This window comes from Phocoena sinus, chromosome 1 (assembly GCF_008692025.1).
Source record: "Phocoena sinus isolate mPhoSin1 chromosome 1, mPhoSin1.pri, whole genome shotgun sequence".
Classification (NCBI taxonomy): Eukaryota; Metazoa; Chordata; class Mammalia; order Artiodactyla; family Phocoenidae; genus Phocoena; species Phocoena sinus.
The window spans coordinates 77,210,974-77,235,377 of NC_045763.1; the positions used below are offsets into that span (position 1 = coordinate 77,210,974).

Consider the following 24,404-nt stretch of genomic DNA (forward strand, 5'->3'; position numbering starts at 1 on the left):
ATTCTATCTCACTCACCATCTTATACGTTCTCCACCCAGCACTTGGTGTCCTGGGCACCGTATTTCGCACCAAGTATGCACCTAGTGTTGATCTTGTAATCCAGCACGTTAGGCAGTCACAAAATCCTTGTGGCAGCAAACAGAAACAAAACTGGAGCAGGGGGAAGGGGGTGTCTCTGAAGGTTGTCAAGTAACCGAACTGAGAGCTTCCTGAGAGCAGGGACAGTCTTGTTCAGCGTGGTATCTCCAGCACATGATTCAATCCTGGTACACGACAGATACTCAATAATGCTGAATGAATGAACAGCAGGCTCGGTGGGGACATTAAATTCGACCCTATACTGCAAACGTTCGCCAAGTGCCATCCAGGCGTCAGGGACCAGCGGGGCGCGGGTGCTACAAGATGACAGGGAGTTGGTGGTTCTAATTTCACAGATACTGTAATTTTATGCTACAACTTCCACATTTTCACTTAAAACAAAAAGGGGGTATTTGGGTTGTCTCTGCTCTTGGTTCTCAGGGGCTTAATTGCAAACTCGCAGCGCCTCAGCCGCCCAGCGGCGCGCACCTGACAACGAACACGACCCTCCCCGAGGCGGAACTGGCCAAGCTCCCGGCGCGCCCCGCGGCGATCCTGAAGGGGTCGCTGTTCCCGCGAGAACCTCTACAAAGGCTCCGCCCCGCGGCCCGCGCTCTTTTTCTCCGTTCGGGACCCGGGCTTTCACGGCCGGGTTGCCCGGTAGTCCTCTGCAGGCCCACCGCGGCCCCTGCCGACGTTAGTGGCAGCACTCCCGGCAGGACAGGCCCTGTGTCTCGGCCGCCGCCGCCGCCGCCGCCTGGGCGCGCGGCCGGCTCCGAGGCGCTAGTTCTGTCCCCTCGCCCCACCCTCTCTCTCCCCCTTCACGGAAACGACAGCTGCGGCGGCGGGACTGGCGCCGCCTCCCTCCACCTACCACGTCTGACCCCGCCACTCGCCCGGTGCCCCAGCCCGGCCGCGGCGCCTCAGCCTCCCCGCTAGGTCAGCCGGCAGCTCCGCCCGGCTTCCTCCCAGGATGAACATTATGGACTTCAACGTGAAGAAGCTGGCGGCCGACGCGGGCACCTTCCTCAGTCGTGCAGTTCAGGTACCGCGGCGGGAAGAAGGAGTGGCGACTCCCGAAGGGGCCAGGGAGGGTTCGCCCGAGGCGGCCGCGCCCTCCGCACCGGGCTTCGCCGACCGCCCGGCGGGCCTGCTGCGGCCGGAGGCCCGGGTGATGGGCGCGGCCTGGTGCCCTTCTGGGCCCGGCGGCCGTTTTCCTCCCCGCTCCTGCCTAGCCGCCGCTCCCGGGGAAGCGAGGCGGAGTGGGGACGGGGCCCGGAGCTTCCTCCCTCCTCTGGAGGTCGCCTTGATTTTGGCTTCGGGCCGAGGCACAGCACCACCCGCCTTGCTGACCTCACGACGCCGGTGCTCGTGTGACCTCCCTCCCGGGGCTGGCGGAGGCCTTGCGAGTCCGCGGCGTAACAGAGACCGTTCTTGAACCACCCCCACCCTTTCATTTCGTCTTTCTCACTCTCCTCGCCGAGTCCAAGAAGGAAGTTTCCTTTCCTTGCCCCTCAACCCAGAGAGCTGCCAGCACAGTTCCCTGCAGTCCTCTGTCACCCCGTCCGGTCCCTGGGCTTGGCAGTCCGCGGGAGAAATGGAGATCCCCAGTTGGCGTCCACACTTTGCCAGGGCCACTGAGTTAGGGGGTTTTCGAAATGGGAAGCACTGACAGTAGGGCAGTGCGAGAGAAAGGGAAGATTCATGTTGTGCTTATAGTCACAGGGATATTTTTCAAATACACTTTAAGGGGAAAAGTTGACCGTCTCGCGGTATTCAGAAATCAAGGAAGTGTCAGTGCTAGGGAACTTGGACAGTTTTCTACAGTCATCACCCACATTATGCCAACTCAGTTAAATCTACGAACAGATGTAAATTTCACCACAACATGGGTTGTAAACAGTCTGGTGTTTAAGTTGATGACATAGACATAGTAGCAACAACATTCTCTTTTGTAAAGAGAAAACAAAAATAGTTTTCTAATATAACATACCAAATTCTTGATACTGAAATAAATCATTTGTATTGCATCACTGCTTTCCTTATCTCCTTTACCCCGGTTTTATTGGCATAGTTGATTGATCTTACATTGCACTATTTTTGGCAAAGAATCATAGAACTAGAGCAAGATAATGGCTGCCTATATCGTGAGCTTTGGTGTTGTTTTGGTGCTGATTCCATGTGATTCTAGATGCTGAATGCAGATTTGACACTAAGTAGTGCCACTCTTTTAAATACAGCTAGAGGGACTTACCTGGTGGTCCAGTGGTTAAGACTCCTGGCTTGCACTGCAGGGGTTAGATCCCTGGTGGGGGAACTAAGATCCCGCATGCCACGCCGCGGGGCCATAAGTAAATAAATAAAAATAAATACATACATACATACAAACATCTAGATATGTTTTCAAGGTGCATAATCCGCACTGCTTAAATAGGACACATATATTACAAATTGATTTAAATAATTGATAGACTTGATTTAAAAAATCTTGAGACAGAGCTCTCAAGATGTACTTCCCAAATGAATTTCAATTATTGTTTCAAATTCTCTAGGAAGAAGTTTTAAAATTATAATCTGTTAGTTATCAAATAATTTTCAGTCTTAAATACTTAAGTGCCTACTCCATGTCTGTGTGTCACTACAATTTTGGACACTAGTGATACAAAGTGATACAAAAGTGAATAAAATCAACACAGTGCCCTCCTGAAGCTTACAATCTAACAGGATAAGACAAAATAGTAAATACATCAGGTGGTGATGGAGAAGACGGCCAAAGGGGATAGGTTAAGGGCAGGGGTGATGGTTGTTGCCATGTTGTATAGACATGATGGTAAGGGCAAGCCTTTCTAATAGGATCAAATTTGAAAAGACCTCAAGGAAGTGACGGTTCCCATTTTGTTTTTGGAGGGAAAGCATTTCAGGCAGAGGCAACAAGTGCAGAATCTGAGGTTATAGGGGTGCTAGGGAGACCAGTTAGGGAGCTGTGGCCATAGGACAGGCAAAAGATGTTATGACTTAAATAATGATAGCATAGCAGGGGAGGTTCAGAATCTAACCAGTATTCCATGTCATATTGGCTCTGGAGTATGAGAGAAAGATGAGTCAAGGATGACTGTGAGGTTTTGGCTTGAGCCATTTACTAAGAAGGGAAAAATTTCAGGATGAACAGCCTCTTTAATGTGACTTTTTTTTTTTTTTTTTTTTTGCGGTACGCGGGCCTCTCCCGTTGCGGAGCACAGGCTCCGGACGCGCAGGCTCAGCGGCCATGGCTCACGGGCCCAGCCGCTCCGCGGCACGTGGGATCTTCCCGGACCGGGGCACGAACCCGTGTCCCCTGCATCGGCAGGTGGACTCTCAACCACTGCGCCACCAGGGAAGCCCTAGCCTCTTTAATGTGACTTTTTATATTACATCTGTATCTGTTAGAGGTACATTTTGAAATATTTATGTATAAACTATATCATGTCTGAGAATTGCTTTAAAATATTTTAGAAGAAATAAAGATGGGTAGTTGAAACAACATTGGCAGAAGGTTGATACTTGCCGATGCTGGGTTATGGGTTCATGAGGTTTTATTATACTATTATACATTTGTTTATGTTTGACATTTTCCACAATTTTTTTAATAAGTTTGTTTTATTTTATTTTTGGCTGCATTGGGTCTTCGTTGCTGCGCCCGGGCTTTCTCTAGTTGCGGCAAGCAGGGGCTTCTCATTGCGGTGGATTCTCTTGTTGCAGAGCATGGACTCTAGGCGCGCAGGCTTCAGTAGTTGTGGCACGCGGGCTCCGTAGTTGTGGCTCACAGGCAGTAGATGTGGCGCACAGGCTTAATTGCTCCGCAGCATGTGGGATCTTCCCAGACCAAGGCTTGAACTCATGTCCCCTGCATTGACAGGCAGATTCTTAACCACTGTGGCACCAGGGAAGTCCCCACAATTCTTTAAAATAAAATATGTAAGGAAAAAAAGGATGGTTCCAAAATGTAATGTGAAATTTGGAATGCTGTGTGGCAATTTTCAACAGAACACCACTTTCTCATTTCTGTATTTAGTCGATAATTGAGTTCCTACTCTAAATTGAGTTGACATCAGTGTAGTGCCAAAGTGCCAAGTTTCATGCTAAGAATAGTGTAAGAGCTATGCCAGTTACTCATTATAAGCAATAAAAACAGTAGGAATGGAATTTAGCTTTGATATTTCTAAATAATTCTATTCAAATCAAATTATACCTTAAGGAATAGGCCACTCTGGTTAGACAGCTGCTATACATTTTTTCATTTTACTTAAAAATTAAACATGTTCCCTGTTTTAAAAAAAAGTAAAATCAAACTACTAAATCATATAAATGTGTCCCATTACTCCACTCTCAGTTTATATACCTCGGTACTTTAAAAAGAATATTAAGGTAAAATGTATAAATGAATAGGAGTATTCATTCCCTCACAATCCATTTTGGTGTTTTTGTTGTCTGTGATGCCTTCAGTAGAACACAAAAGGATCAGGTAATATATCCTTGATAAATTGTTGTCTTTATTAATGTCTTAAAAACCATTCAAATCCTACCTTTTCAGTCCAGATTCCTTAATTGAGAATTAAATACTCCCTTCCAGCCTTGTCTTTTCTCTTACTCATATATAAATACTTTATTCCTATCAAATTATTTTTTTAATTTCAAAAATATCTTGTACTTTTCTAACTCTAGATTTTTGTTCATACAGTTAAACTCATCTTGAATGCTCTCTGCTCCCTTTCTGTGGCCTTTCCTTACCTCAAGATATAATTTCAAGTCCATCTCAGACCACAGAATCTTGATGTGAATTCCTATGTCAATTCCTGTGTCATTTTTCAATTTTGTATGATCATGTGGCATTTTTCTTGTAATGAATTATTATGTAAGGTCTCTTAGAACTCTGAAATTCTGTCACTCTGTGGCTTTCGTATCATTAATAAGATTGTATGTCTAAAGGAATCAACTCTTTTAATAAATTTATTATTTATTTATTTATTTTTGGCTGTTTTGGGTCTTCGTCGCTGCGCGTGGGCTTCCTCTAGTTGCGGCGAGTGGGAGCTACTCTTCCTTGCAGTGTGCGGGCTTCTCACTGCGGTGGCTTCTCTTGTTGTGGAGCACGGGCTCTCGGCACGTGGGCTTCAGTAGTTGTGGCCTGTGGGCTCTAGAGCACAGGCTCAGAAGTTGTGGCGCACAGCTTAGTTGCTACAAGGCACGTGAGATCTTCACGGACCAGGGCTCGAACCCACGTCCCCTGCATTGGCAGGCGGATTCTCTACCACTGTGGCACCAGGGAAGTCCCCAACTCTCTTTCTTATTCCCCTCTCACAATATCCAATATGGTTTTCTGTTTGGTTTTTGTTTTAATTTTTATGTCATTTTAGCCAAGAAAGTAGTATCCGTATGCAAAGTTTACTCTTTGAATCATTTAGCATGTTAAATAATTATTTTTTTAGTATTTTTCTAACATTATATCTGCTGACCTTGAAGTTGATTAACGCTAGTCTGAAACAGACTCGTTAATTGAACCTATATTTATTGAGTATCTCCTAGGTGCTTGGTATTGAAGGATACAAAAATGAATGAGAGCCAGTTGCTGCCCTCAAGGACTTCATAATCTACTCTCAATTTATCATAATTAAATATTCTTTGTAGTAAATAGCCATTTTGTGAATTACTGTTCTTCATTTGATAAATCTTTCAAGTGGGCGCATTTTTAATTCAGAATTGATATTGAAGCAAAACTTTGCTCACCATTGTTAAAATGATATATAGTCTCTAAAAAAATATTTTCAAATTAAATTACTGAGGGAAGGGGGTTCATTTTAATTTTCTAACATTTTCTTTGAACTGACTACTAAAGTTACACTATGCACTTCATGAACACCAGCTATTTTCTGGGGGGGAAGAGGTCTTTAAACTTTAGTTGCAGGTTTGGCCTTTATTTCCCATTTAATTTAACAAGCACAATAGTGTATCTAAGCTGGAGTTGTAAAGATGAATTATGATGCTGGCCTCCACCAGCTCCTGTCGGATCCTGTCTGGATGCAATTTCACTCTCAGGTCCTCCTGAAATTCCATTTCTTTTATAGAATTTAAATTGCAGTAACTTCACCATGTCTCTGAAATTCTAATAAATATATCTCATTCAAAGGCCATACATTTTCTCATTCTGTAAAAACTCTTCACCTTTAATGTTACCCAAAACTGTGTTCACACCCTTTGGTGCTGTTGGCATTAATTTAGTAAACAGCTAGATAGAACATGTTTTGTTAACCTGATATTAAAATAATTGTGTATGAGCTTAGAACAGTAGTTCGCAGTCTTAGCTACACTCAAAATTACCCAAGGAATCTTTACAGCCTGCACCTCAGTCCAGTTAAATTAAAATCCTTGGAATTGGATTCAGCATCAGTATTTTTGAAAGCTCCCCCAATTCCAAAGAGCAGCCAAAATTGAGAACCAGTTGAGGAGAATCTACTTTACAGTTTACTAATATATTCAGAGTTTGTGTTATACGTTTGCCCCCAAGAAGTTTAGAATACTTTTAAACTATTACTTTACCCAATCAAAGAATTGATGGTTAGAGTTTATATTAAATAGATGTCTTTGATCACACAGACTTTTTACTTGTAGTCCTTTATTCTCTCTAGTAAATCAGGGCATGGAATCCAGGCTTCTTATTTCATACTGTAGCCTGCATGTCTATCCTGTAGTAAAGGAAGGATTGCAGTGCCTGGCATAATGTGGCTGACTCAAAGACAATCTTTTTCTTAAAGCAATGTTTAGAGAAAATATATAAAGAGTGGATTAACCTTTCTTTTCTCAGGTCATTTTACTGGGTTACTAATGAAATATTATGAAAGAATAGTACATCAGATTACACTTTAGAGAACATTGGGTTTGGATTTCTATGACTTTTTTGCATTCTGACATTCATCGTAGCTTGTTTTCACAGAAGTTTTTAATTATTAAATGGTAGTGCTATACATGCATTAAAATACATGCTTAAGGGCTTACCTGGTGGCGCAGTGGTTGAGAGTCTGCCTGCCGATGCAGGGGACGCGGGTTCGTGCCCTGGTCTGGGAAGATCCCACATGCCGCGGAGCAGCTAGGCCCGTGAGCCGTGGCCGCTGAGCCTGCGCGTCTGGAGCCTGTGCTCCACAACCGGAGAGGCCACAACAGTGAGAGGCCCGCGTACCGCAAAAAGAAAAAAATATATATATATATATGCTTAAAATCAAATGTAGTTTATAATGAACAACTATCAGCACTAATTGACTACAAAGTCAGTAATGATTTTGGACTTAAAGATGTTGAAAACTAAAATTTTTAGGGTAAAATTTAAAATTTTTGGCAATTAGGAAAGGGGTCTTTTTTTTTTTAAAGAAAGAATAAGTCTTTTGTTCTTCTGACAAAGATATCATAATTTTATGTTTGTGTTTAAGCAATATTGTTAAGATCGTAAAATCCTTGAGGGCAAGAACCATGTCATATGCTAAATATATATCTCACATACAGTTGAAGAAAAGTATGTATTCTCCACAAATATCTTTGATTAATAATTCTCCTTAATTTAGTTGATATAACTCATCATTTCTGTAGTTTAGAGGAAAATTTATGTATTAAGTGTTGTACTAGTTCGTTAACCTAATATATCATACCTTGTGATTAACAATGGAAAAAATCTTTCAATCCCCATAGTGATAAAATCATGGGAAATATATCTTTTACAATTACACATTGAAATAATAAAATTTAAATTTATGATTTCAACTTAAATATATAACATTAGAAATGTTCTTATGTCCCCTCCCACCCTTTTATTGTTTATTTTAGATAGGATTGAAGTTACTATCCTTAATTTGATGATGATTGAATATCAGGTAGGAAGCAGAGGTGGGCTATAGGATACAGCTCATCAGAGTGCTATGAACAAAGAAAGAGGGACAGAGAAGCACAAGGTGTGTTTAGGTAATGGTGATAGAAAATATTAATTGCTTGAAATCAGCAAATATTTTACTGGAAGGATAGCATAGTATATAATAAGACTATGATTCAAACAGATACAAGATTGAATCCCAGCACTGACATCTTAGGGCAAAATTTTAAACCATCCTGAGCCTCAATTTCTTCATCACTAAATTTATGATTCTTACCTGTGTAACAAGATGTTTCTGAGTACATGATACAAAATGCACAGCAATTGTTTTTTACTCTCAGAAAATGCAAGTAAACATCAGAATTTATTACTGGTACTTAAATAAATTGCTCATGTGGTTCTTCCTACAGAATTATTTTCTGAACAGGCTTTCTATAATCAAACTATCTCACTCATACTTAAGGGTTCCATAAATTCACTCAGTTAATCATTCAGTCACTGGATCAAGAAACAATAGGACCATCTGTGTTGGTCCTCTCTCCATCATCTTTTTATCTTTGTATCCTTATTGTCAAATTACTTGTTTGTTGTCTGTCTTCTCCATTAATATGTAAGCTTCCTTAGAGCAGAAACCTTGTCTGTTTTTTGGCTTCTGAAATCCGTATGCTTAGAATAATGCCTAGCACATATGTAGGTGCTTAATAAATATTTGTTGAAGGAATGAATGGAATGAACAAACAAAATAGATATACTTGCTTACTAAGGAGCTAAGTGGAGAATTTTTCTCTACTGGTAGATCATCCTTTATAGATGATGTTCACTTGGGTGAACTACTCGCATTATCTGGGAAATAATCTATTTAACCAAGGGAGGTTAGACTTGGAACCTCTAAAATTCTAATGTATACCTTTGGCAGGTCTACAGCTTAGAATCTTCAGGGATCTGTAAAGAGTATCAGCATTCTCTCAAGAATTAGATTGCATAGTTATCCAGCTGACCTTGGGGTCAGAGTTTTGATCTTTTTCCCAATGCCTCTCCTGTCCTTGGTTACAGTACACTGCAAGTTTACAGGCTTAGGCAATAGCTTTGGAACTATTATTCTCAGTTCCACCCATTGGGTCAGGGTTTGGCTACAGGCCAGTCTTTAAAAGACCTAAAGCTTTACAAAAGCTATTGAAGCTATTTCTAGGCCTTGAATAAAACCTTTAGTGGGGGTGTACCAGAAGTCTAAGAAAAACATTCTGAAAGCTATAAGTGCTAACTGATAATCAATTGAAAGTATTAGACCAAGAAGGATGCTGAAAGAAACAGATAATAAAGTTCAGAAAAATGGAGCTGCAGAAGATATTTTAAAGGTGAACATTCTATTTTGTTATCCAGAAATAAGTCATGACTAATGAGTATAGAATTAGTGCTAGTGATATACCTGTGTTATGATGGGAAGCCACATATTCTAGAGGAAAATTATGCATGATAAACAGCCTGAGTCATTGCTTCTAGTATTTAATTAAAAGTGTCCAGAAGTCTCTATAAAATCTACACAGAAATACTTTTACCTCTTTGTTATTGTATGGGCAATGCTGCCTTTCCTCAAAAACCACTAAGGATAATAAAAACTGATATGTTGTGAGTATATTTAACTACATTTATGATCTTTAAAAGATGCTTCAGTAGTATGAATAGGATATGTTCCAAAAGTTAGTCCATAAATCAGTTGCTGGAACATATTTTGAAGAAACAACTTAAATGATGGTTTCCCAGAACATCCCATAAAAGCCTATCTCACTAGGTGTGATTAAAGTGCCAATGATACAAAGCCACATTAAACATAAATAGCCCTTTTTAAATTCAAAATAATAATTATCAGGCACTGAGCAAAGTGATTTACATACATACCCTTACTTAATTCTTAAAACACCGTAATATATGTATTGTCTCTCTTTTGCGATGGAAGATACCTAAGGAAAAAATATTCAAAAGCTTGCTCAGGTCACACAGTTAGCAGTGCAGTCAGGATTTGAATTCAGATCCAGCTGGCTCAAAACTTTTACTCCTTACCACTATGTTATCCTACCTTTATAATGTAAGAAATATTTATATACTTTATATATAGGACAGTATGCTAGATTTTCTATAGCATTCACACCATACATTTCAGCAGAACTAAGGATATGTGTTAACTATGGAATAGGATTATCCTAAGTGCCACAAAAGAGGTATGGATAAATTACCAGAGGGGCAAAAAGGAGCATTCATATACAACAGTTTACAGACAATTATTTGTATGCCCGGGATTGTTTGGATTTGAGTTTTCTTTTCAATACAGATTCCTAAAATGTGTTGGGGGTATATTTAACTTTTTTTTTTTAACTGTATAATCAATAACAGTTCACAGAAGAAAAGCTTGGCCAGGCAGAGAAGACAGAATTGGATGCTCACTTAGAGAACCTCCTTAGCAAAGCTGAATGTACCAAAATATGGACAGAAAAAATAATGAAACAAACTGAAGTGTTATTGCAGCCAAATCCAAGTAAGAAATTTTTTACCTTTTGTCTCCATTATTGACTAATTTTATTAAAAAGTACTGTTAATAGGTTTTTTTTAATGTTTTTTTAAAAAAGTTTTAATGGCTCTTGGAAAACATTTTTTGGTTATGGCTTTGGGGTCTATAATTATTTTGTGTGTGTGCTTTTGGTGAAGAAGAGGGTGATAAACATGTCATTGTATACCCTCTAACAAACTGACAAGTAACATTTTTCAGGCCTCTGTAGAATCCTCTTGAAAACTCAATTTCAGGCAGTGAGTTTGAATTTTAAGAGTTATGAAGGCCTGTGTAGATAAATTAATCTTCCTTTCTCATCCAGGGGAGAACTGTCCCTAGTAATTAAGGGCAAATTATATAGAAACTTAAGTAGTTACCAACTATTTATGTTTATGTTAAGTTTTACATTTTTACATAAATTATTCCGTTTGATTTTCAGACAACACCATAAAGCTTTTCAGATCACCTAAGTCAATAATGTGGCAAATAAGGTGCATAATAATTGTTTTAATTGAAACTCACCAGTTAGCATTTTGTTCAGTGTAGCATAGCTAATTAGAAGTGGAACTTGAACTAGAACCAGGTGTGTTGACACCCTGAGTTTTACAGATCAAAACTGAAGGACGAAAACAGCAATAACAATGCCTGCTTTCCTTCCCCTTTTCCCCAGTGTTATTGTGACCATGTTGTGAAATGCCATAAACTTACTTTGTTACTAATTTAAAGTTCCAAGCTTTAAACTTTGTTGCTATTACGTAAACCTCAAGCACTATACAAAATATTAGTAATACTGTGCTATTTTAGTTAAATTGTGGTGACTTTTTAAAATAGTCCTCTTACACTTTGAGTGAGGCCTGTTGTTTTTGGACACTATGTGTTATTTCTTATTCATTTAAGGCTACTTAAATAATATACCATGGTATCTTAATAAAAAAGAAAGAAAGAGAAAAGAAAGTAGTAGACATTTTTCCTCTTGTTTCTTGCTCTATCCATAGTTCCTTAAATAATATAGTCTGTTCTACAACAAGTTTTTGTGATTGGCAAATAAGCTCACACTCAACTGGTAAACGGGAATAATGTCGGTAGAAGGGAGTTACAATGGCTCATATACAGTTTTACATTAGTGTTTTAAGTCTAAAGTAATAACAGAATTTTTTGTGTGTTTTATTTATGCTCTCATTATAAAGTTACACAGATTTTGAGTAGTCAGACCCAACCTTCTTTTTCCTGTAAGCCATGTTACTTTTAGTGCATGATTTTTCAGATCCTAGGATTTTTCAGAAATATACATTGTATTATAGCAGAATTGCCTGCCTTTTTTGTTAAGATTTTATGATGACCTTTTAATGCCCTATTGAAATGAAACATTTATTTAAAATATACCAATTTTTTTTAACTGAATGAAATCAACATGGCATTCAACTTTAAACTTTTGACCAAATAGATAGATGGCAAAGATAAGAATCACTCTCACGGTCAGAAAATGAAGTTCTGCAATTAAGTTAATATCTTCTCAGTGGCTATGTTTTGAACTGACTCATTTTGATTTTAACTAATTGAAAGGTTTTTAAATTCCTGCTTAAAAACTCTTCTGATGGTGCACCAGAGTCTACCACAAAAGCGAGTATTGTTCCAACAGCCTGTTTTATGTATGAAAATTAGCACTTTTGCCAACTCCTGAAGTGTTTCTATTACTGGTTCAGCTTATTTTTGAAATTTTCAGTGTACTGTGTGACACTTTCACTTGTGGAGGAGTTATGTGAGGTGCTTAGAAGGAACCTATTTAACTGAGATTCTTTCTGGATTGTAATTTTATGTTTAATCATTGTTTCTGAAAAGTCTGGAACTTTGACTTTTTTCTTATTTGTCTCTGAAATATCTCACTGTTGGGCAGCAGTGTAAATGTGAATTTCTTAAATATTATGATAACCAAGTGTTTATTCAGATCTTACAGATGTTTTTTCCTTTTTACTTATGCTAATTCCTATTATTGCTTTTAACCTTTTGTATTTTAAACTTATTTTTAATGATAAAATCTTTTGAGTGCTCAGATATTTATATACTTTAAACATAATTAAATAAAATTAAGCCAAGGAATCATATTGCTGATCTCTGTAGACTATTCCAAATCCTATTGTTCCATTCCTTAAACTCCCAATATTTAGCCTCTAAGAGGGAGATTGAGCATGTGAGCAAACTAAAGCAAAATAATAGTGGCAGAAGTATGTGATTCTTTGATTTTTCTAGGTACCTTATATCCATATTTTTATAGCTGGAAATCCCTGATTTTAAAATTGTGTACATATATTCAAAGTTAAAAGTTAGACAGTATATGAATGGGGCAAAGGCAACTTCACTAGATATTAAAGGAATACCAACCCTTTCTGGAACTTAAAATCCTATAAAATACTCATAATAGTTTTACTTTATTTTAAATATTTTTGTGCCAAAATATTTTATCAGATTTTTAAAAATAAGTTTCTTAGAGTTATGTAATACTCTTAACATGCAAATGAAAAATTATATATTAAGATATATACTTGAAAGCATAGTAATTTCATGTTTATTTTACAAGGTAATAAATGTCTAGTAGGAGAACAAAACAATCTTTCAAATAGCTTAGCTTTTTGAAATCATTGGTAATTTTAAACCTTTTTCCTAGATGCCAGGATAGAAGAATTTGTTTATGAGAAACTGGATAGAAAAGCTCCAAGTCGTATAAACAACCCAGAACTTTTGGGACAATATATGATTGATGCAGGGACTGAGTTTGGCCCTGGAACAGCTTATGGTAAGTGAAAGGCAAAAGGTCTGCTAAGAGATACCTTTACTCTTAGATTTTTACTACTTAGAGACATCATTAACATTTACCTAATATTAGTAGAATCAATTTTAACTTCAATTTTTTTGTCTTAAAATTTTGGATGCAGTGACAAATGTAGGTGACCACTAAATATATACAGTGTAACTTAGTATTTAATATATTTAAGCATATATTCTGAGAATTCACATCTTTTTATGTCTAAATAGGTTATTCCCATTGAATCTTGCAGCACCTCTGTTGTACTTTTTGTGATATATTGCAGTCTCTGTTTATATATGTCTCCTCTAGTTGATTTTTCTTTTTTAAGCTTTCTTGAGGATTTATTTCTATAATAAAGTACCTGGCACATACTAAGTATTTGAACTAGTGCTTTCGTTACCCAAGTAATATCAGTACCACAAAAATGTTAACAGTGGTTATCTCTCGATGTTTGGATGACATTTTATTTCTATTTTCCTCATATACTTTAAATTTTCTATTACGTTTCACAGTTATGCCAGCTTTTTTTAGTTGCTGTAGTGACTTTTTTAATGTATAACTCTGAAGCTCAGTTATATATCATTACCCCTCAAATCTAATTTTCTCAGAACATAAGACCATTTCAGATTTCTATAGCTTTTTTCCTGTTTTTTATGGCTAATCTTTTTATTTAGACTTCTGCAAGAAATTTATCCTTATTTGGATATGAAATGATAGGTAAATTAAGTGATTTTCTACGTATATAGTCCTGATTTATGAAATAGCATATAAATTCTGGGACTAAATTAACTTAGTTTTAGTAGTATTTATGTCAGATGGAAATAACCTAAGTACTGTGTAATGAATGCTATTAATCCATTAACTGGCTTATAGCTGTACAACTTTGAAGCTATTACATTGTGTTCTTCAAAATATAATTCTTTCAGAAGTCTGAAAATGCTTAAAATTTCTATACTTTGACTTCTAAATTTTAACTATAAATTTTACAAAAACTTTATATATCGATCAGATTTGTTATTGCCTTCTTGTGCCAGACTCAGTTAGATGTTGGGGTCATAAAGGTACGTGAAAACCCAGCCCTTTCCTTCACCAAGCTGAAGACCTGGTGGAGCATGAACATTCAGAAAGCTTCTAAATTTTTTCCTTTTTAACCTGCTTAATCTGTTTGCACTTCTAATAATTCCATTGAATATACCCTGATTATTTGAATTGGGCTTTGTGAATCTATTTATTAATAATTGATAATAGTATTAGTAATAGATGGTTAGTATTAGTAATAAATTAGTATTAGTAATTGAATATTTCAGGAATTGGGCTAAACACTGTACAATATATGTATTGGTAAATCCTCACTTATATCCTACTTGTAAATTCTATTATCTCTGTGTAAAGACAGGGAAACTGAGTCTTAGGTTACATAGTTCATCCACAGCTAGTAATTCAAATGTAGATCTGTATCCAGAAATTGAGCTCTTAACTACATTATATTATTACCTTCCTTATCAATCAGATCTAATTTTATCTGAGCATGAAGGAATTAAGATCCACAGAACTAAAGCTTATTAGAGAGAGAACTGGAAGTAGAACCAATCTTGTGGTTCTCTTTCTTTTTCTCTATTTTCTACTGAATTTGTCCTATTTAAATATTAGGGTATATGTGCTGCAAAACATAGGTTGTTGTTTTTTTATAAGATACAAGTATATACTCTTATTTATAGACATGAGGTAAGTGCATAAATACAGAAACAAAAGAATTTTGACTTTATCTACTTATTAAAATATTTTAAGAATTATACTTTTATAAATATATCTACACTATTTGAGCTGTGACCATAAGTATTTTTTAGTGTATCTGTCCTCTTTTATCCCATTGGTAGAGTTGGTACAATTAACTATGATATGATAAGGAGTTCACCTTTGTCATTTTCATTTTGATATTTATAATCTTAAATTTACTTTCAAAATAAAACTACCTTAACTACAGTTAATTTTATTTGATTTTTACTTAAGTAAACAAGTAACAACTGACTTTAAGGCAGATCAAATTGCTGATTTATCTTAACATGATTTTCTGACATTACCAGACAATGGTTAAAAAAAAAAAAAAAAAAAAAACCAAACTTTTTTCCTTTGCAGGTAATGCCCTTATTAAATGTGGAGAAACACAAAAACGAATTGGAACAGCAGACAGAGAGCTGATTCAAACATCAGCCTTAAATTTTCTCACTCCTTTAAGAAACTTTATAGAAGGAGATTACAAAACAATTGCTGTGAGTTGGAAAATGTTCATTTTTTTAGTAAAATAATTTAGGTATATACTTAGTTTTTAATGAATAATTTGCCCTCTTAATGACTTTGTAGATGTAGCAGATTAGAAAAATTAAATAATCTAGTTAGATGCATATTCCAGCAGAACACAAAACTAACCGAAATAAAGGACTATTAATGATACGGACTCCACTTTTGTGTCCCTGTAGTGTTACTGAGGTGTCTTTACATCCATTCTTGTTCGTTACCAGCACTAAAATCTATAGAGAAGTTCCTGGAATGATTATTAAAATACGGCACAATTTATCACCACAGTATAGCCACATAGCTGTTCATTTAAACTGGGAGCCAGAATCCCAATTACTGGAAGCTATATTTCTGGCTATTAGCCTTTCTGTCTTTTTGTATCCCTAGAAGTCTATTATCTTCTTTTCACACAGCTGTGTTTTATTGCTGAAATAAAGAAAAAAATATCACTTTCCCAAACCTAATCTGTTAATCTATTTTTTTTTGGTTTAATTTGTTTTTTAAGTGATGGAGAGTAGAGTTCTAGGTGAATATCCTTTTCCTAAGATTCTTGCAAGACTGCTCTTTATTGTAAATACTACTTCAAACTTAATTTGAAGATTTCTTATTACAAAATATTATTGAAACTCAATATGTTTACAATGAATTTGTGAATAAAAAGTGTTTGGCCTGAGACAAAGGAAAAACCACAAAGATGAAATACAATTGAAAAGATATTAGATTGTCAATAGGATGATATTTGATATATGAATTCTAAGAACTAATAAAGCAAACAGTGAATTCTTATAAACTTACCTGTTATAAAGAAGCTTGATGTTCCCATGAGGAATTCTAAGATATCGTACTAATTCTAAGATATCATACTAATGTTTGTTCATTATTCATTCTATAAATTTGAAATTCTGTTTTCATAGTAATAGAGTTGCTTTTGTTGCTGTGGCACAGAGTTTCAAGGAGCTTTGCCCTGGGCCCTCTACCTTCTTCACCATAGGCGCTTCCTAGATTATCTGTTGAATAATTCTTTGTTGTGGGAGCTATACTGAATTATAAGATGTGTAGCAGCATCCCTCGCTTCTACCCAGTAGATGCTAGTAACATCCCTCCCCCAATTGTGACAACCAAGAAGATATTGCCAAATGTTCCCTGGAGGGGCAAAATCACAGAATATTAAAACTAATATTCTTTTATATCTGCCATCACCTGCCATCTTTCCCAGATACCTAGAATGTCTCTATCATTTTAAAATTGGAAATAATGAGAAAATGGAGTCAGATACCTGAATCGTCACTTTATAGCCAATTTTGTAATCATAGATCTTTATCAGATGATTCATATATTTAATGGAGAATAATACCTTAAATGTGTATGCTCTTACTGGATTTTTGGCATCATTAGGCTTTTTTTTTCTTTCCTATATTTATAGAAAGAAAGGAAACTATTACAAAATAAGAGACTGGATTTGGATGCTGCAAAAACCAGACTAAAAAAGGCAAAAGCTGCAGAAACTAGAGCATCAGTAAGTAGTGTTTTTTTTAATAGAAGAGTATTTGAGGTTAATAACTTTAAGACTTGTAAAAGGTTTCACTCATATAACATGTAAGCTGTAATCTATCATTAAGACTAGAATACGACTTTAGGGTATTGTTTTTGTGTTTTTAAACAAACTTTTCAGAAACTTAATACATTCAAATCAGTGAAAAGTAGTCATATCAAGAGGCAATATTCTTATTTTAGTGATACACTTGTTGCTAAAAAACAAAAATTATAAGAGCTGCTAAAGCTGTGTCATATTTTTTGAATAACCTCAGCGGTGATGGAAAATAAGTCTTCTGGAAATAGATTTATTATATTTGAAATAGAAAAACAGATAGTAATTAAGATAAGAATGAATCAAGTTTGAGAATGCTTATGTGTAGCTTAAAAATTAGATGTGACTCCCTTTCCACATGGGACTCAAACTGACCGAAGGAGTTGTCACCAAGAATAGTTTCAAAACTATTCAGATAGCGGCAACATGGAGTCCCAGGTGGCTATTTTGAAGGGGGAGGAAACCTGTTTGGATAAATAAGTTCTGGTATATTTTTTATAAAAATCAATCTCAGAGTAGTCTTTTAAGACTAAGTGGGTATATATTAAATATAGTAGTTCAGTGATTTTATATATATGTATATGTGAGGATATATATATAACTTTAATAACTTTAAAGATTTTATTTATAAGCTTCTGATTTAATGTAATATTTATATAGTTTATATCTCTTTTCCAAAGTTTGAAGAGATTAATCAGGCTTGAATTGGAGCACCTTTAAGATAGTACAATATAAACAAGTATGAATTTATTAGATGAAGCTAACAAGTTCATTCTTGAGCTAAGGGATATGTTTTGTTAAGAGATGTGACATTCCCACTGCCTTCTGTTCCCAACTCACTACCACTACTATCGTCAAGAATCATTGCCTTAGGAGCATATTACCACGGTGCTGGTAGAAGTCTATTGTGGCTCTCTTGTTTTGGGAAAGAAAAGGTTGAGACTTGGTTTAGAGTGAAATTTAAAACTGGTAACTTGGTGTTGGACAGTGTTGTCTTATGAGATTACCCAACACCTTGTATGAGCAGAATAAATTATTTTCTTCTAGACAGTTCTCCTTTTGGAGATTCTGTATTAGCAACTGCTGGAGAAGAGCTATCTTTGACAAGACATTAATTTCAAAATCACTGGCTAGTTCACCTCAGATTTATGATGACATCATCATAAAGAACGGCTTAACTTCCCTAAACAAGCTTTTTGCAGAATTAGAACTTTACAGATGAATACCATAGATGGCAAGAGACTCTAAATTAGGATATTAATTTCTAAGTTGCTAGCAATAAACTTATATAGCAAAATATGAATTGGTTTTTAAGATACAAATTTCATAATCAAAAAAAATGTTAAATAAGGATCATTTGGAAATAAGTGTTAGAACAGAATATCTTTATTTGAAATGTCTATATGTGCCCAATGATTATGGAATAAGAATACAAAACTTTCTTAAACACTGTTACAGAGTAATGATAGTCTACATTTTACTTGGAAAAGTGCCAGAGAGTTCATAAATTTAACAGTATACCAGGTCCTATGTATTCTAAATTATTTTACCACTGCTATTAAAATGTGTAGGAAACAAATATAATAGTAGACAAATTTTGAGAGATAATTCCTTTTGATATATCCAGGAAAGATGTTGACAGATTTTCTGTGCTGTGTATTATTGAGGACAAAATTTTTTCCTTGAGAATTTACATTTAAAAATAAAAGTTTATACAAATGAATTTTTCAACAATTATGTTTGTACACAGCTTTTCTAGAATTTATATATTGCATTAAACAAAATTTAACTGTGGCCAAATATTAAAAATATTAGTCTAGACAAAAATTCACATTTCCTGATTTTAGTTGTGTTCTTTCCCTCTAGATAACCAACTTGTTTTTCTTCAAACTTTATAGCAGTAAGTCTGAAATACTTTGGAAAGGAAAAGCCCTCAAGCCTTGAGGCATGCCTATATTTTGTGATTTTTTTTTCTCTGTATTTCTCTTCCGTTTACTTGAAGAATACAGAAAAATTGAAACCACTAGGAGTTTGTTTTTCCTTTTTTTTTCTTCTTTGACACATTTCCTGCTCCTAGTTGGTGGCTGAGGAGGTTACTCTAATCTCAGACTTTCTTTGATTTTACTTCTTTGTAAATTTCCTCAGATTGTTTTGTGACTAGTTGTTCCTCTGTAAGTAAGATTTGGGACCTGTGCATGTCAGCACTTTTTTAAAAATTTGTTTACTAGTTTCTTGTGACCTGTTTTTAAATTCTAGATTTACTGAATGCTAATTTTGTACAAGTGCTTTGCTGAGAAGGAGTTCATATATAAATAGTGCAAAATGTCTGCTGCCCTCAGTTTACAATCTGCTATAGTAGATTGAATTTTTTGGTGATTTTGCCATACCAGTAAAATATTTCTGCCTATATTCAATATTGCTACTTTACTAATCTGTTTTATTAGTTAATGTGTTGAAGAATGGTAAAGCAACATCAAAGACATTTCTCAAAAATATACCAATTGAGCAGAAAAGAGAAAACCTCCCTGAGTATTTTACAATGAATAAAGTACAGCTTTGAAAATAGTATAAAACTTATATCAGAGAAGCAAAAACAAATATAACTTATGCATTTAAGTTATAAAGCACTGACATTTGTTAACCTAACTTAGTCTATATAAACTTTTTAAAAAATCATTTTAGAGTGTTGTTAATGGGAAGAAAAAAATCATCTGGTTTCAAAGCTCTCTGATATTGAGAGGTTTAGACGTCTGTTACTTTTGAGTATCCAAACATGATGGAAAATACATTTTCAGGTAACATAACAAGTATGTCCCTCTGCCCACTTAAGCATTTCCACAGCATTCTATGTCTTTAATCTGCAAACTGGGTGAATTTATAGCACCATCATATAACCTTAACTTAAATGTACATATATTAGAATTTAAAGTTTATTAAAAATACAAGGATTGACATGCCTTTCATATATCTCTTTAGGGTATGCTAAGACCTGTGAGACTGATTGAAAGAGAACATGGTTGAAGGCATCATACATTAATAAAATAGAAATGATCTTTGAATAGGGAAATTGTGGGTAGGCAGAATGGCTTTCATAGGTGAAAATTTAATAAAAATTTAGGAATTGTGGCAGTTTTTAAAGTGATGCATTTTCCCTAAATAATTCTAATTTAAAATCAAGCATCAACCATGTTTTTTATCTTTGAAAATTGAATCTTTTGAAAAAATTGAACAGGTACCATTATATGAAATTCTGTAGTTGGATTTTTTTTTTTAAGTAGAAGACCATTTTATCAGTTCTTAATACTTGTTTGTGTGTTCTTTAGTGTGCAGAAGTAACTTGTTTTACTGTGTTCATTGGTATAATGTGTTCTTTGTCTCTTACCTATATGCACTTAAGCAACTAAACTCAGCACGCCTTGAAGGAGATAACATTATGGTAAATTTCTCTTACATGCTCAACTTCCTGCATGTAAAATGGCTGAAGGTTTGTTGGCCTACCGTGTTTTCTACATCTTGAATAAAGTGCCTTCTCTTGCTATTATCTACATATAAAGTCTAAAATAGTTGAAGCCATGCATTCATTAGTCTAACAAAAAATACAGAGAATACTAGCTGAAGAAATATTGGAACTTGAAGAAAAGAAATTGTGTTCTAATTGCCAAATTCGGCTGTGCCAAATTAGAGTCTGAATATATACACAAATACATAAATATTTACATGTATTTATACTACACATAAATATATAGTGCCTTTTATACATAATAAAAGATGTTAATTTAGCTGGCACTTCATATTTTCACTGTTGGCAAAAAAAATTAACAAAATTTACTTAAATGTATAAGATGTACAGATTTACTTTGCTTCACAGTACCTTCAGTGTTTACCTTAATTTTCACCCAAATTCAGCATAGAATTAATTTCTTCTGTGATTCCAGGCCAAGACAAACCCAGTAGTTTAGGTATTTCTGTAGTGTGGAAGCTGTCCAGTGTTAATTCATTTAGGAGAGTTGCAGAATAGTGATAGCTTTGAATTGGGAATGAGAATTATTCTGTAATATCTTTTGTATATTATTGAGCTTGATTTGAGGAAATTTTTGAGATGTTAAGTGTTTTTAATTTTTTAACAAGATAGAAATCTGAGCATAGTCCCAAAATTCATAAATGTTAGCCAATAAAGATTTATAGATACAGTGTTTGGTATAATACTCCTGGGTGTATTACTGCCATAGAAGTAGCATAGACTCTGCTGTATAAGTAATAAATAATTGACAGTTTTTATTTGTTAAATCAATTGACTACTTTTATTTCATTAGCACTGAACTCAAAGGAGGGGAAAAAATCATGTAATAAAAAAGATTATTGTACAGAATATGTAAAATGCATTTGTTTTTTTAAACTACTATAATTATTGAAGCCCTGGCTAAATTAGAGCTTTCCTTAGATAGCAAGAGAATGCATTCATTTATTTCCATTGTCCTATCTGTATGTAGGTAAATGAGAATTGTGAAACTGTTTCAGTCATTGGTAATTTAGCATATAAATCATATATATTTTTTAATCTTAGGTAAAAATACCCTAAACAGTTAGCAAGACTTTGTTTCATTTATTAGGCATTTGTTTTACTAGTTAGGTCATCTACTTATAGTACGATGTATTTAACTCTGGTAATTTTAAGTTCATTATATCTCAAGTTCATTGTGCCCCGCACCATGGCTAAATCAACATTTAGTGTCCATTTATCCTTGCTTTATTATAACTTACTAAAATTGCAGAATTTTGGACCTAAATGAGAAATTAGAAATCATATACTCTAAACCTCTCATTTTACTGATGAGAATACTAGAACTGAGGCATTAAATATTCCCAGTTTTGGAAAACTGTTATTAAGTTATAGAATTAGTATAAGATTCAAACATCATTAGTATTGATACATATGAAGGCATACTTTCACAGTATATTAAGCTCTACTGATTTAATTATTACTGTGTTTAATCTGTTAATGTGATTCTGGAAAAAGAGTATGCCATGTAAATTAAAATATTTACATTTTTCTATAGTAAGTTGTAGAAAATGTTAAATTCCAACTTTCATGCTCTATATTTTTCTCTAATTTTTAATGCTGGCTAGATTTGGGCAGAGGAAGTGACAAAAGTAAGTAAATCATTAAACTACAGAATTATGAAACAAGAATTTAATTGTCATTTATTCAGTAAATCTTTATTGGGCAACAACTATGGGGCCAATCACAGTCTTTGTTACTGTGTCTTATAAAATCTGAAAATTATTATGGAAAGCTTAGATCTGTTTGACTAGTAGTAGTTCCACAGAATAATAGAACAATGCTGCAGAGATGTGGTTTGCATACACTCTAATAAATACTAGATAGCTGTTATATTAAGTGGTAATCCTTACAACGCCTTGTCAGAAGACAGTTTTATATAATACTTGGTTTATTCATATGATAATTATATAAAATATAGTTAACACAATGTCCTGTATCTTCAGAGAAATGAATATATATCATGTCACACAAATGAATTTTCAAGGTAACTGAAGCTTGTTCTCTACAGCACTAAAGCTAATATTTCTGTCATTTTAGTTGAAAATATTTGTAAAAAATTAAATACAGGATAGCATATATTTAACTTCATTATAGAGTCATTATTATGAATATCCATTATTGTACTGTGCAACCGTTGGATCCTTTGTTTTTGAAGTATGTTGTCTCCTCCCTCAGTGTCAGACTGTCACTTTTAGAAGCTGTCCATATTACTGCTAGTGCCAGTCTCTCTGCCTGTGCTACCATTTCTAATCTGTTCTTGGCTGGGAGAATACCTAAAGCAAGGAATAAGGAATAAAATTATGACTTTAGTGCAGATTTGTTTCAAGTGCTATTTGAGGTCTTCAGAAGCATTTTTAATTTACTTCTCATGTTCAGAATCTGACCGTGAGTTGAGGACAGTGCTGGGGATTGAGGGCAGGTATTAATTGGGCCCCTGAATATTAAGTAGTTTTATAAACTTCAACTTCTTATTTTCTGACTTTGTAGGATTGCTAACTATACAGTCTTATTTCATGAATAGGTTGTGGAGCATAACTTGGAAATCCAATGTGAAATTCTTGACTTATGCTCTCACCCCTCCTTTGTGGAATCCATTCATCAACTTAGTTATGGTTACACCCTGGCCTCTGATTTCTTCCTGAATGTCTAGCGTGAAAAGGGGGCAGAGTAACGTAGAAGAGAAAATAAGTTGATCAAGAAAGCCAGGGTCTTTTCCACTTTGGTTAGCATACAGGTACACCAAAAAATTTCTGATTTGATTCTGCAGTTTCTACAAATTTTGGAAATAGTTGATATAATGGCAAGAAACTCATGAAACATTATGTTTGTATACGTGAAAAAAGCTTAAAATATATCAAAATGGATTTCTGGATATATTTTTCCTCTATTCTCACTTCTGTCATTTTTATAATTTAAAAATGTATAATTTAAAAACTGCAGGGCTTCCCTGGTGGCGCAGTGGTTGAGAGTCTGCCTGCCGATGCAGGGGACACAGGTTCGTGCCCTGGTCCGGGAAGATCCCACAGGCCGCAGAGCGGCTAGGCCTGTGAGCCATGGCCGCTGAGCCTGTGCGTCCGGAGCCTGTGTTCTGCAACAGGAGAGGCCACAACAGTGAGAGGCCCGCGTACCACAAAATAAATAAATAAATAAATAATAAAAATAAATAAAAACTGCATATTCCTGGAATATTTTAAGATTTAAGCCCCTAGAAAAAGTAGGTAACACTGACCAAGATTGTCATAGCAAATGCCTCAGAAGCTTGACCAAAATTTCTGGCTTAAAATAAGTTGCCCAGTCCTGATAAAACAAACCAACACATTCTTGCCCTTTTTCCAGCTTACATCCTAAAAGAGCTCTTCTTGCTTCTCTAACCCAAGCTATGCTCTAGATCAGTTAGCCCAGTAACAGTATTCTAAGCAGAAGATCTTTTGCCTAGAACTCTGTCTTAATTGTAAAATTAAGTTGGGGAATGAGATCTTCTGGAGGACAGAATAAAAACTCTTTAAATTCATTGTCTTTCTTTAAACCCTTTTTATCTTTCTAAAATGGATTATTTTCTTCCTAAGCAAATTAATTATGCTGAACCTAATTTCAGTTACCTCAGCCTCTCAGGTTAATTATTATGATCAGTTACATGTGTCAGAAGT

At 35.3% G+C, this 24,404-nt stretch overlaps 1 protein-coding gene across 1 annotated transcript in view; it reads left to right on the top strand.

Moving 5' to 3' along the window:
* Window positions 1-704: 704 nt before the first annotated feature.
* The window catches only part of SH3GLB1 (SH3 domain containing GRB2 like, endophilin B1), a 34,550-nt gene continuing 10,850 nt past the window's right edge, over window positions 705-24,404 (top strand). The window contains exons 1-5 of the mRNA XM_032627268.1: window positions 705-1,124; window positions 10,356-10,497; window positions 13,172-13,300; window positions 15,449-15,582; window positions 17,031-17,123. Coding sequence (XP_032483159.1) covers window positions 1,053-1,124; window positions 10,356-10,497; window positions 13,172-13,300; window positions 15,449-15,582; window positions 17,031-17,123 — 570 coding nt within the window. The 5' untranslated portion in view covers window positions 705-1,052. The remainder of the gene's footprint in view (window positions 1,125-10,355; window positions 10,498-13,171; window positions 13,301-15,448; window positions 15,583-17,030; window positions 17,124-24,404) is intronic.